Source organism: Nannobrachium achirus (assembly GCF_963921795.1).
Source record: "Nannobrachium achirus genome assembly, chromosome: 18".
NCBI lineage: Eukaryota > Metazoa > Chordata > Actinopteri > Myctophiformes > Myctophidae > Nannobrachium > Nannobrachium achirus.
In genome coordinates, this window is record NC_137825.1 from 30,951,549 (window position 1) to 30,966,494 (window position 14,946).

Genomic DNA, 14,946 nt, shown 5'->3' on the forward strand with positions numbered 1-14,946 from the left:
GTGGGTCGGACATTGTTTGATCTTTCTTCACCTACACATCTTTAGGCCTTGAGAAGAATGTGGCTACATCTTCACTTTGTTTTGCAAGCAAAAACAACAACAGTGATTTGTATTTGATCACTTAAACCCTATATATATTTCGTTGTCTGGGGTCCCCCAGAGGTCTATACTCAGTCCACTCCTTTTTTCCCCTCTACACCAAATCTCTTGCCTTGAAAATAGCAGATCTAAAAAGTCACAACGCGTCACGTTGCGATGTGGTATGCGCTTGTAGATCTGGAATTTTCAGTAGTTACGCTATGGGTTCAAGTGGTCAAAAAAGAGTGCCAAAAAGTAGATTTTGCTATACTGTAGTAAGGTTATGTGACATGCATGTTGTGCTGTTGTGGGTGGCAGTTTGATGACAGCCTCCCTGTTTGTTTCTACAGGGCATAAACCAAGGCATGAATATAAGAATTACGGCACTAATAACAGAGTCATTAGACACGTGTCCTGGCACACTCACTCCCCCACGAACAAACACACCCCAACATACAAGATGCATGCACCCAAACACTAAGTCTATGATTACTGTGTCACACACACAAACGCACGCACGCACACACGCACACACACATGCACACACATACACATACACAAACACACACGCAGGCTTCGTACCTTGGCTTTGGCGTCTACTCGGGCTCCATTCTGGACCAGGTATCGAACCACCTCCGACTGTCCTGCTCTGGCAGCCATGTGGAGCGCTGTCTCTCCACGCTAACACACACACGCACACGCACACGCACACACACACACACACACACACACACACACACACACACACACACACACACACACACACACAGATGTTAGAAAATGCGAATTAATGAATGAACCCACCAACTCACTAACTTTCTGTCAAGACTTTCTGGCTTCTGTCCTTCCTTTGGCCATGTCCAAAAGTTATGCTAATTCTAAACCCAAGACAGCCATGACCTTACATATACTCACTGCCTCTTTCTGTCTCTCTCTCTGTCCCTGATGTGCCTATGAGCTGATGTGAGTAGTCAGACAGACAGACAGACAGACAGACAGATAGACAGACAGACAGAGAGACAGAAGGGGAGACAGACAGAAAGAGAGAGAGCTAGAGACAGACAGAGGGACCCCCCTGGCTCCCCCTACTCTGCCCTGCTCACCATAATGACGCGCCTAATACCCTGTTTCTACGGTAACGTGGCCACAGACACCGTGTGGGCGACTGAGCGGTTAGGGTTGAACAACTGTATGTCATGCACTCTCTCTCTCTCTCTCTCTCTCTCTCTCTCTCTCTCTCTCTCTCTCTCTCTCTCTCTCTCTCTGTCTCTCTCTCTCTGTCTGTCTCTCTCTCTCTCTCTGTCTCTCTCTCCCTCTCTCTGTCTATCTCTCTCGCTCTCTCTCTCTGTCTCTCTCTCTCTGTCTCTCTCTCTCTGTCCGTCTCTCTCTGTCCCTCTCTCTCTCCCCCTCCTTTCCCTCCATCACATACATACTCCAGTTGTGCTAACTCTTGCTCTCCCCTTTTTTCCTCTCTCTCTCTCCCTCTTTCTCTCCTTTCTCCACCCTCTCTTTTCTCTCTCCCTCCCTTTTTTCCTTTACCCCCCCCCCCCCCCTCCTTTTCCTTCTCTCTGTGGTATGGAGTGTTACGCTAACAGACTGATTGGACTGTGGGCGCGCGGTGACAGGCTAACGTGCCTGTAAGACTAGGATGCCATGGGCATCCACGTTGTTCTGGACGTCAGCATGCGGTGACTGCAGCACTGCCGCGGTCTCGTCTATGCCCCTCCCCCTCCTCCTCTCTCTACACATGTGCACAGTAGAATACTGAGTGGAGAGCTGAAGCAGGCCATCCATGGAGTCAATTTCATCTATGTTTGAACTAAATAAAATCAACGTTCTAGATCAGTGGTTCTCAACCTTTTCAGGCAGCGACCCCCAAAATAATCATATTTGAACTGGGGACCCCCCACACTGAAGAGCACTAAGAGTTGAGGCATTACGTTTTGTATAAAATGGTATTGTGAACCCAAGGTGTTGTGAGCAGCTATTTTCACAAGTTCTGCCTCTAATATTTGACAGTTTGGCCAATGTTTTCATTTTAGAGGTATTAAAAATTGTCACTTTAGAAATGTGCATACACTTAAACTTTATGTTGGTTTGTTTACAGTTGAGTGAGAAAACAATGTTGCACATTAAGTTAATCATCTGGGGACCTCCCAAAATAATTTGGGGACCCCCCTGGGGGATTGAGAACCACTGTTCTAGATGTACAAGCTCGGGAACAATTCGCATCGTGACACGTTCGTAGATCTTGTGATCTCATGAGCTTGTAGATCTGCTATTTTGGGTATCCTTTGTGCAACACTGCAACCCTGTACACAAGAAATTATAAAATATAGCTCAAGTGGTTTGATTTAGTAAATTATTTACACTGTAGTTCTTGATTCACTCAAGTATATCTCTCTCTCTCACGTGCGTTTCGCCGTGAGCTTCGTCAGGTGCTAAGATACAGGTGCTTTGTCATAGCACCTGACGAAGGTCACAGTGAAATGGAATGTCTCTCCCCTCTAACACGCTTTGTTCTATGCTGTACTTCAACTCTTTTTTTGGGGGGGCATTTATGGTGGGAGAGATGGGGAGTGACACGTGGCAAAGGTTGTCCGGATCGGGAATCGAACCGGCGATGCCACCAAGCATCCATACGTACAGTATGTGGCAATGCCTAAGTGGTATGCTCCTGGACCAGTAGGCCAGCGGGCGCCCCTGTACTACTTTACTTCTTTAAGTATATATTGCTTTATTTCGTGGAGAGAGCATGACATTGAGCTCAAATTGTGCGTAAAGATAAGGGAAGCAGGAAGATCCAAACAGGGCATACAGTATATATTGACAACAAAGATGTATTGGTTATTTGAAGACAGGAGAGCAGAGACGAGGGAGAAGGGGAGACTCACCACGTTGGTTGTGTTCGGCGAAGCCCCGTGATTGGTCAGCTGGCTGACGATGTTCTCGTGTCCCATGAACGCCGCCACATGGATGGGAGTCAGACCAGACTGAGAGAGAGGGGGTAGGGAGATGAAGAGGGGGAGAAAGAGAAGAAAAGATGATAAATGAAATAATACAAGTGAAATGCACACTGTCACTATAGCAAAGTATCCATATAAGCAAGGCCCTAAGCCAAGAACCCCTTAGTTGGGAGAGAGATGAAGCAGGACCCCCACAACCTGTTCATAGATTCCATATAGTTTCATCGTTTGAAAGCACAATCATCAGTGTATTTTGGATTCATGTCAATTTGTGTTTTCAGATATTTAATCACTTGAACCGTCAATACTTCATAAACTTGACCTTTCGCTCTGTACTTAGTCTGCTCTTTTTCCCCTCTACACTAAACCCCTTTGCCTAAAATAGCTTGTAGATATGCTATTTTGAAGACCCTTGCCTTAGATTGAGTCAGGACAGAGACATAATATACTGTATAGTGTATATACACATTCCAATGTCTGTTCAGTAAGCCGGTCGTTTAGCCTCGCATGGCCAGCCTGAATCTTGCAATGCTCCGTTTTTGCTACGACGAGATATGAGCCTGGAAAACATCCTTAGAATCAACAGAGCCTGGCTGCTGGAAGTCAAACCAATAAGCAAACTGGTAGAGGTTTAGATGGTGACAACAACCATAGCTTCACTTGAAGAGGTCTGTAGTTGAGGAGATGTTTAGGCTCTTCTCCTGACTCTGAGTTTGGTTCACCCTTCGCCTACTTACATCGACGAAGCTCTCAATCCAAGCAAATGTCCACTGAGCATTGCCAGAACACAATGAGCGGAACAAAATCTGTGGGCTGACTGTGCAAGAATTCCATTCCGTTCAGTGTTGCATTGGTGTGTATACGCCGTCCCGAATCTTTTTCAGCAGGAGCACGTGCACAGACATGCTTTTTTTAATTTAGCGTAGCCATTTATTTTTACACCCATTTTCTCCCAAATGTAGACATTATGCCAATTGATTCCTCCCCCACCAGGAGGGCACAGAGCCTTCGTCCTACCCCTCCCGCCCAACACTTCCCGCCCCCCAGCCCGTACAGTACGCAATTATCTACCCTCCCCGCCCGGCAATTGTGTTGGTGTAGACGCCCGACAAAGCCGGTTGCACCGCAACGGATTCGAACCCACAACCTCACAAGAATTCCATTCCTTACCACCCAACATTTTGGTAAAAGAAAAAAGTATATTGTTTTAAAATTAAAACATAAGCTTTTAGACACTTGTAGGTCCAGTTTGTGTACATGTCTAATAACTTAGGACAGGTGTCTTCAACAGGGGGTCTGCGACCCCTACTAGGGGGTCCTCAGAATTACTACAGGGGGTCCTCCAAATCATTGAGTGATAGAAAGTTTTTTTTCCTCCTTTTTTACATTAACCACTTGAACCCTAGTGTCCATAAACTGAGAACTTTAGCCAAAAATAGCAGATCTACAAGCTCACAATGCCTAGCGCTAGCTGTGAAGTATTGATGGTTCAAGTGGTTAAATATCTTAAAACACAAATTGACATGAATCCAAAATACACTGATGATTGTGCTGTCAAACAATATATGGAATCTATGAAAAGGTCGTGGGGGTCCCTGTTTCATCTCTCTCTCAACTAAGGGGTCCTTGGCCTGAAAATGTTGAAGACCCCTGACTTAGGATGTTTATCAAAAATAACTTTTGAGGTGTGTGGTCATTCTATCTGAGGACACATTTTTTCATACACTGACTGTACCATGCCTAGGAATGGGGAAAGTAGTTCAGCTGTTGTGAACATAAAAGACAGAAAACATGTTTTGTCTGTGGTTATCCTGTGCTGCGGTGCCTTGGCCAGTTCAAAGAGTTCAAAAGAAGAAAAAAGGTTCACTTCCTGGCCGCACTCCTGTAAGAGCTCATTTGAAAAGAATCTAATGAAAGAAAACGAAGATAGAGCTAACTGTGACCCTGCCAAGACACACACACACACACACACACACACACACACACACACACACACACACACACAGAGGATAACAAGCATTTAGACATAAATACACATTCACTTGCCCACAAGTGCAGACAGAGATATGGTATATACCCACAAATATGTAGAAAAGCAGAACACACAAGCATGCGCGCACACACAGACAGGCACACAGACAGGCACGCACACACACACACACACACACACACACACACACACACACACACACACACACACACACACACACACACACACACACACACACACACACACACACACACACACACACACACACACACACAAACACGCATGTTCCTACCTCTGTGACAGCTTGTATGGAGGCTCCATGTTTGAGCAGAAGCTCCATCACTTTGATTCTGTTCTTCTTACAGGCGATGTGAAGAGGAGTGAAACCATTCTATAACACAGAACAAAGACCATCTGATGAAAGATGCAAAAGAGGAAGAAAAAACGCGGTAAAGAACAGAACCAAAGTACGGAACCACAAAGGTTTGCGGCCACCACACGAGACTATATCGTGGAACTCTGGATCGGAAAATACTAGCACTGGAGGTTTTGTCTTGTCTCTCCTTTTCCTGTCTCTCTTTCTTTCAGTCTACTGCCAGCTAACCAGACAAGCATGTGAGGGAAAAGAGTTGGCTGTGGGCTTTAAAAAAGTATGTTACACTGAAACGGATACTTTTCTTTACAACTCTCTCTCTCTCTCTCTCTCTCTCTCTCTCTCTCTCTCTCTCTGTCTAGCCCCCACCCCCCTCCTCCTCCCCCCGCCCCCTCACTCACTGCCTGGGTTTTGAGGTTTCTGTCTTGGTTCTATTACTTCATTTTCCTCCCTGTGGCCTCACCCCCCCTCTTCTCTCTCTCTCTCGCTCTACTCCCAGTACTCTCAACCACACCCAGGCTGCTCCCATTACTGAGCAGAGATGGCTGTCCTCTGCCAAGCAAAAGGCAAAAAAAAAAAAAAAGAAAATCCAACAGAAATCACTTGGCCTTTGTTTGCTCCCATTTTCTTTCAGCCTCTTCTTCCTTCTATATCCATTTCTCATCTGTTTCCTATCTTTTTTCCTAGTGCCTCCCCTCTCTCTCTGTTTCTGTCTTTGCAGGCGAAAAATGCCCAAAATAGCTAAAAGAAGTGTTTTACGTACGTACATACAGTGGGGGGCTTAAGTGGTCAATTTAATTGTTTTAGTGATTTCTTCTGTGACAAGCAAAATGCTGAACTGCTGTTCAGAACCAGCCAGGTGGAGTGAATTGAGCTTTCACCGCCAAGCTTCCTTCATGCATTGCGTCAATTCACTTTTTATTTGCCGAGCTGATGATGGATGTTGGGGATATTTTGATTATCGCGATAATATTGTAAATCACAAAGACATTTTCATGTTGTCCCATCCCTACAAGCAACCTCTCGTCTTCCACCCATGCATGTCCCATGCATCAGGCGCTCTCAATCACTCCATAGCACCCCCCCCCCCCCCCCACCCCCACCACCCTTCCCTCCGTACCAGGGCCTTGGCGTTGGGGTTGGCCCGCTTGTCCACGATGACCTTGGCCACCTTGTAGTGGCCGCAGTGCGCGGCCACGTGCAGCGCTGTCAGGTAGTCGTTGGTCACGTCGTCCACGGGCACCTCGTGGTGCAGCAGCAGCTGCACGCAGTTCAGGTGGTCGCCCTGTGTGGCCATGTGGAGCGGGGACAGCCCGTTCTGGAGGGAGAGAGAGACAAAGATGCTATTCCATGACCTAGACCTAGAGCACTGATTCCTATACAGTGGGGTCGGGACCCATTTGTGGGTCGCGAGAGAACATCCCTTTATGTTTTGTTTCCTAAATCTTTTCATTATTTTTTTAATTTTTTTAAAGATTTTCATCAAAAATTCACACATCTAAATTAGAAAACAAGAAGAAGTGAAAAGAGCAGATCTGCACGCTCGCAACGCAGTGCCAAGCGACGTATTGTGTACTCATAGAGCTGCTATTTTCACTTGTTTGGGTACCGGGCAAACGTCTGGTTTCTCTTTTGGGTCTTGAGCTAAAAGGTTTGGGAACCATTGACATACATTAGAGGTCACAGAGGACTGTGGTGGATATTATATGCTGTACAACCAGTAAAATCCTTTAGCTGGATTCCCTTGGCTTTACCGTGGCTCATCAAGTGCTTCTCATTACAGACCTACAAGCTCACAACAATTGAGACACCAAGTGTACCGCCGTGGCCAGTGAGGAGGTGTTTGTATGGACAGTGTACAGGGTTCCCACACATTTTTACCAATTAATTTCCAAAAGCTTTCCAAAACTTTTCCAGAATATTTAACCCAATTTCCAGGACTATATAACAATAATTCAGCTCAATAACAGGTTGCTTACTCCTATGCGCAATGCCCAAAGACAGTGTATGCCAGTGGTTCTCAACCTTTTCAGGCCGTGACCCCCAAAATAATCATGTTTTAACTGGGGACCCGGCACCCCAACGAGCACTAAGAGTAGAGGAATTTTGCATAACACGGTTCTATTGTGAAAATAGCAGATCTACATGCTCACAACGCCTCGTGTTGCGAGGCGTTGTGAGCATGTAGATTGGCTATTTTCACAATTTCTGCCTCTAATATTTGACAATTTGGTCCATGTTTAATTTGTCATTTCAGTGGTATTAACAAAATCAATAACCAAAGAAAATGCATAGCAATTTTTTCCAGGACCTTCCAGGACCCTTGATAAATTCCAAAACTTTTCCAGTACTAGAAAAATATTTTTCTAATTTCAAAATATTTCCAGGAATTTCATGACCGTGGGAACCCTGAGTGTACAGTATATACAGTGTTTGTACTCTGTAGGCTAGAGTTCTCTCTGAATCTTCATTGTCTTTTGCTGCAAGCGAATTTGCTGAAGTTGACAAAATGTTGAAATGACACCTCCACCCACGTTGCTTCCGTTGGCCTATTTCCTTTGACTTTTCATATACTTTTGAGAATTGCTTCATTTTCACTGTGAATTATACATTGTTGTTGATGGCTACACGCACGCACGCACACACACACACACGCACACACACTATAAAGCAGTTCCCATACCTTTTAGCTCAAGAACCAAAAGAGAGATTAGACATTTGCCCGGGACCCACAACGTGTTCGCGCCACGTTGTGAGCTTGTAGAACTTCTATTTTCACTATTTCTTAAAGGTTTTGTTTTAAAATGTATGGAATTTCTTTGATTTTTCTATTATTTCTTAATGAAATGGGGGGAATGTTTTTTTTTTGGAAATGTAGGAAACAAAAAAATTAAGGGACCCATAAACAAATGGGTCCCGACCCAGTGCTTTAAAGAATGGTATATCCTGCATGGATATAAAGTAAAGAGTAGAGTAGCGAGGGAGACTGTGGAAGTGTACCTTGGTCTTGGACAATATGGGAGCTCCTCGGTCCAGCAGCATCTCCACCACCTGTTCATGTCCACTCCTGGCTCCACAGTGCAGTGGCGTCAAACCATCCTGCAGGACACAGTGGTCACACAACAGTCACTGACCAGTCCATCCATTCAGCAATTCAATTCAATTCAATTCAGCAACGTGACATAATTGAATAATATAATTATAATACTGTATATAAATATTATAAAATTAAAAAGATATATGTTGTTCAGTATATCTGACTGCTTGTATTGACTGATGAAAGATTTGCCATGTTGTGCAGTAATATAGAAAAGTGTGATGCATCACAATTCATCGTAGAATCGAATCGTTACCTGGTGAATCGTAATGGAAATGAATCGTGAGGGTGCCAATTTAGTCACATGGTGCATGTTGTCATACTTGGGGTGGGGTGGGTTTCCCACCAACTGTTATCAAAACCACGCGTCATATTCATGACATGGCCACTCCCAACTCTGTTGACAGTGGACAACCAATGTCAAACCGTTCTGTTGACAAAGCCAGAAGCTGCCTTAAAAAGTCCAAACTGGGGATACCCACTACTGTCACTGGTGAGAAGTTATTTAGCAAGACACTGCTCTGCAAACAGGTCCTTTGCCATGTGAAGGTTCTGTGTTATTTGGCACCTTCACCATTCCAAGATCATTGGTCATCCCTCTTGACCCTACTATGCATGCACGTGTGTTTGTTAGGGATGGGACGATATGAAAATGTCATATCATGATTATTGTGACAAAAGAAATCGCGATTTACGATATTACCCCGATATCAAAATCCATTATCCTGGGGCGGAACATTTGCCAAAAAATAGCCGATCTACAAGCTCACAGCGCGTCGGAGCTTGCAGATCGGCTATCTTTTGGCTTTTCGTTTTTTTTATCACAATAAACAAAAATATGGCTTATCGTCCCATCCTTAGTGTTTGTACCTTGGTCCGTGCGTCTATCTTGGCCCCTCTCTCCAGAAGGAGTCGCACCATGTTACTGTTCCCTCGTTTGGATGCTACGTGCAATGGAGTGATGTCATTCTGTGGAGAAAGAGACACACATTATTATTATTACACACACACACACACACACACACACACACACACACACACACACACACACACACACACACACACACACACACACACACACACACACACACACACACACACACACACACACACACACACACACACACACACACACACACACACACGAAAACTCTGAAAGGGGGGAAAACTCTTTGGAACAGTTTTATCAACCACATGATGTGGCAAGTGAGTGAACACATTATGGTGGTTTACTATACATAGCTACATTATGAACCATGTGCTAACCTTTATCCACAGGACAGGGACGTGCAGAGAATGTTAGAGAGGCAGGGGCTGATATCTCTAAAAAGGGCCTTTTGGTGAAAATATCGAAAATAGCAGACCTCCAAGCTCACAATGCGGCGCTGCGGCACATTGTGAACTTGGAGGTTGTCTATTTTCAAGCATAATCAAGTCAATACTGGAGATGTGGTGTAACGGCATGGATTTCTACACATTGAGGGCAATTCTTTCAACATAAGATGCTGCATTCAAGTTCAGGAGAGTTTACTTTGGACAAGGCAATTCTCTTGAATGCTCGCTTCAGGTATGGGGCATTTGCACTTCTTTCACCATAGTAAAAAACTGCATTCATAGTCTGGAGAGGGCACTTTTTACAAACAGATAAAAGGGCAGGAGCTCAAGCCCGTGTGCACGTGCCTGCCACAGGATATGATGTCACTATCCCCTGATCTAATCTATAAAGAATACATGGTCTTATGTACCTCTGCATGATTATATATATTTTCTTTTCTTTTTTTCTTTTTTTTTAAAAGTTTTTTCAGTAATATTTTTGAGTTTTAAAATGTCGGTGTCAACTTACCGAAAGGTAATCATAATATGATGTCACAAATTAAAATGTGTGTATTTGGTATTTCATGGAGGTTCTTTAAATTAAGTAGTCCTTGATTGATTGATTGATTGATTGATTGATTGATTGATTGAATACTTTATAGACAGAAGTGTAACAGCATGAGGTACAGTCAGATATTTGAGCTAAAAGGTTGACAAAAAAGTCCCGGGGACTTGTTTCAATTGTGGTACCATCCATACTATAATTAGAGAGAGAGGTCAGTCAGTCAGTAGGTCAGTCACACAATGCATTATCTATTCACTCGCTTCAGCGACTGATCTCAAATTTAACATGGCATTGGCCATTAGCATTATACACACGGTGACGGAGCCCGAATTTCATTTTTCCCAAATTCAAGCTATTTATTAGCGTTTCTTCACTCTACAGCCTGTTGTCAGGGTTACGGTCCGTTCCTCCAGGCCATGGGATCTGTAGCCCCGGGCCCACACACACACCTCTCTCACAGTTAGGAATCTCTCTCTCTCTTAGTTAGGAATCTCTCTCTCTCTCTCTCTCTCTCTCTCTCTCTCTCTCTCTCTCTCTCTCTCTCTCTCTGCATGGGTCACGCATGCAACGGGTGATGTGTGTCTCATCTTCCAATGGGTATGGAAAAATTATGTGGAGCATGCACATACAGTACATCCCCATGCTTCTATTCACCTAATTTTGCTGTTAAATTATTTGTATCCATCCATTATTTGTATCCATCATAAATATACACTCCTCCATACATTACATTACATTATGATGCTCGCACATATTCTCACGCACGCACCATGCAGTTACAGTTACTTTCCCCATAACCCACACTGCACATATTTTGCAGCACATATCTTCGAACGGGTAAGGTCTAGTGTATTAAATTCATCAAAATAGCATAAAAATGGTACAAGCATAGACAAAGTGGCATTGAATGAGGTCTCCGTCAGAGATCTGTCAATTGTCTGTCAACTGATACGTCTGGGGAAATCTGAGCGGCTGTTGATAAACGTACAATCACAACTTGTAAATTGTTAAAATAGTTTCCACACAGTTTTAGGCCCCATACTGAATTTAGATGTCATCAGGCGTATCGGTATAGGCAGAGATGGCTGATTGGATGGCTTCCCGGGACTAAAGAGGTGGTGATGTTTCTATCATAGAAGGTATGTTGTCTCTTGGATCAACATGGACTCTGCATCTCAGTGTTTGGAACGTTCATTCATTCTCTGGTCAGAGAAACATGAATCACAGTGGAGAGAGCTGGGGGCTGGGAAAATGGCTCACTGGCCCCCTCCGCAGGTGAGTTAATGAACCGACTGCTCTAACAGGAACACCATTCACTTGACTTCAGACCGTGCTGTGTTTCCTTCAGATTGGGGTCCCAGACATTAAATCCAAACGGTTGAGAATCAGAGGAATTTCAAGGACCCCCATAACTCTGAGAGTGTGCAAATGGAACCAAATGGACCCGTGAGGACCCTCAGCAGAGTTGTGGTGAGGAGGAGGAGGAGGAGGAGGTACCTACCCTGGCCTTGAAGTCCACCGCTGCTCCTCGATTAAGCAGGAGCGTCGCTACGTTTATGTTCCCGTAGTGAGACGCAATGTGGAGAGGCGTGAAACCACTCTGAGAGAGAGAGAGAGAGACAGAGACACACACACAGACTAAATCAGAAGTCGCCATCGCCAAGCTCCCTCAGCCATTGAAAGCTGGCCACCCCGTCCCCAGCATGTTGCAACGGGCCACAAGCAAAGCATAACGGGACATTAGTAGCGGGTGTGATGCAGGCAGGCAATGCGCAGCGCCTTGGCCGTGAACAGGCCTTCTTGACTAATTTGTGAATAAGACATTATCTTAACCAGTCTGATAGAGTATGTTAGTACAAAAATTAGCACAGGGGTGCAGATAGCCTTGTGGTTAAGGTACCATATATTATATAGGCATATACTGTAGGTATACCACATTGGAAAAGCACAGAGAACTGACCAGTCTTTCCAGCTCACAACACGTTGTGAGCTTGTAGATCTGCTATTCTCTGAAGCAGTTCCCTTGTCAGTTGATGTACAGATTGCTTGATATTTACATTTCAATTCATTGCAACTTGTGATTATTACAATGCAACAAGCCTCATGTGCATATCACCAACATAGCAAGCCAACTTTAGTAAACAAGCGTCTGAACCAGAGAGTCCTGACTAATAGATATTACAACTAAGAATCGCCATAGATAGAAACAACACAGACCTAATAGTGAAGAAATTAGATGAAAATAAAGAAGTTATACATATTACAGATATCAAATACATTCCAAGATCACAGTTATCCACTGTGAACTAAGGACAAGGCAAAGGTTAGGTTAATAATAATGCAAACGTTAGGGTCAATATTAATTACTGAAAACAGAAGTTGTAGCAAGAATCTATCAACACCATTACCTCTAATGTTGGACAATAGGCAGGCAGAGGGATGTGTGCTATAAGGAAAAACTGAGTGCAATTTCTTGTGGTAGCTGAATTAAGATGCTGTGAGCATTTGACAAGCTGTATACAATTATACAGTTATTATACTATATTGGAAAAGCACAGAGCAACTGACCAGATTATTTCCAGCTCATGTTGTGAGCTTGTAGATCTGCTATCTAATAATAATTACATTAAAATGGCACTGCACATGATTGTCTTGTAGCACATCCCTTTGCCCTGCTATACAGCCAAATCCTGAGAGTAAATTCTGGCACTCTCAAAGTAAAACTCAGGTTTTTTACTGCGTACATACATACAACCAGAACTTAGTCAAACAAAAGTCTGAAGGCTGTTTTCCCATTATGCAAGATGTCTTCAGTTAAGTGTAGCAAGCCACCGGATACACACAAAGCACAGTCAAAAAGCGATGCAGGGTTCAAGTGCAGGGGGAGAGGTGCGGCAGTATCAACAACAGCAAAAGCATCGGCATCTTATGCTAGCAGCTTGAGGCCTTTGGCGTGAAGTGGTGACCATGGGTGACCATGAGAGAGGAGAGGAGGAGAGAGGATGAGAAGAGAAGAGAAGAGAAGAGAAGAGAAGAGAAGAGAAGAGAAGAGAAGAGAAGAGAAGAGAAGAGAAGAGAAGAGAAGAGAAGAGAAGAGAAGAGAAGAGAAGAGATAGGGCTGTCACGATATGACAGCATGATAATTGTGTTTTTGTCGTTGATACTGTAAGTACATTTCTGTTTGGCTTTTAGGCTTTGAAGTTGCACATGGCAGATATGACACATAACCTAAATACACAAAGAAATGACTGACTTTCTACTTAAAAAATAACATTGATAGTGGAAATAGCCAATCTACAAGCTCACAACGCGTCGCATCTTGTAGATCTGCTATTTCCACTATTTCAGAAAATGTTTGAAAATGTATGAACATTTTTCAACATTCATGATTAGGACGATTATGTCAAATAATTGCGATTATGTCAAATAATTGAGATTATGTCAAATAATTGAGATTAGACGATTATGTAATAATCTTCTGAGAAGAGAAGAGAAGAGAAGAGAAGAGAAGAGAAGAGAAGAGAAGAGAAGAGAAGAGAAGTGAAGTGAAGTGGATTAAGGAGGTATACCTCTGTTGTTCTATTCACCATCATCTAGAACGGAGAGAGGGGGTGAGGGTGGGGATGGGGTGCGGGGTGGGGTGGGGTGGGGTAGGAAAGATGAAAGAGCAGAAGGAGAAGGAGGAGGAGGAGAGAATGGGGTGGTTAGTGAACCACAACAATAAAAACATCAACAATACAAACAACTGCATCACCACTATGGTTGCACCAAGCTCGGATGGGTGGTTGCAGGGAGGCAGGTGGCTTCAGATTCATGGTAATAGTGGAAGGCACAAATCTCCCAAAGCAGTAGATATACTGTATACAGTACATGTGCAGTCTGTAAACTACAGAATGGTGTCAAAGTTAGGGGAATGGTGAAAACCTGTTACATTTCGTCACTGTCGGGCAGAAACCTTGTATCTTCAAGTTTCAAATTTGTATGTTTTTTTTCCGGAAAGGAAAGCCCTGCTCCATCATACAAACTGCCGCACAAATCTAGTGAAAATAGCAGATATACAAGCGCGTTCTGTGCTTGTAGATCGGCTATTTTCACTATTTTAAATTGTTTTTAAAATGATAAATACAAAACGAACGGTTTTGGACATACAAGGTTTCCACCCGACAACAACGATTTTCACCTCTGCCCGCCCCCAAAACCCTCTCGCCATCAGTGCCTTTCCTGTACTTGGACAGTTCTTGAACTGTGAGGCTCCTGACAATGAAGAAACATCAACGAGTCCACAAACACAATGGCACAAAACATCAAATGAGGAAGAAATAACAGAAACAAATACGTACATAAACCTGCACTGAGTGAGTCATGGTGCGGTGAGGTGTTGTTTTGGCACAAAGTGGTTGAGATGGGTTGTGCAGTCCCTGTCCTACAGTGACATGGACTATGACGTACATTTCGTCACCAGCTCAAGTCCGCGCAGACACCCGCGACGGCGCAACTCACAGATATTATTGATCACGCGTATATGTCACATCGAAAACTCATCATTAGAATCCTTTGTCCAGG

General features: G+C 43.9%; 1 protein-coding gene across 1 annotated transcript in view; it reads right to left on the reverse strand.

The window, feature by feature from the left end:
* The window catches only part of LOC308303786 (uncharacterized protein), a gene marked incomplete at its 5' end in the record, with an annotated part of 150,924 nt that overhangs the window by 68,826 nt on the left and 67,152 nt on the right, over positions 1-14,946 (reverse strand). Inside the window, 8 exons of the mRNA XM_080748280.1 lie at positions 661-759; positions 2,973-3,071; positions 5,327-5,425; positions 6,528-6,725; positions 8,408-8,506; positions 9,375-9,473; positions 11,885-11,983; positions 13,953-13,976. Coding sequence (XP_080604406.1) covers positions 661-759; positions 2,973-3,071; positions 5,327-5,425; positions 6,528-6,725; positions 8,408-8,506; positions 9,375-9,473; positions 11,885-11,983; positions 13,953-13,976 — 816 coding nt within the window. The remainder of the gene's footprint in view (positions 1-660; positions 760-2,972; positions 3,072-5,326; positions 5,426-6,527; positions 6,726-8,407; positions 8,507-9,374; positions 9,474-11,884; positions 11,984-13,952; positions 13,977-14,946) is intronic.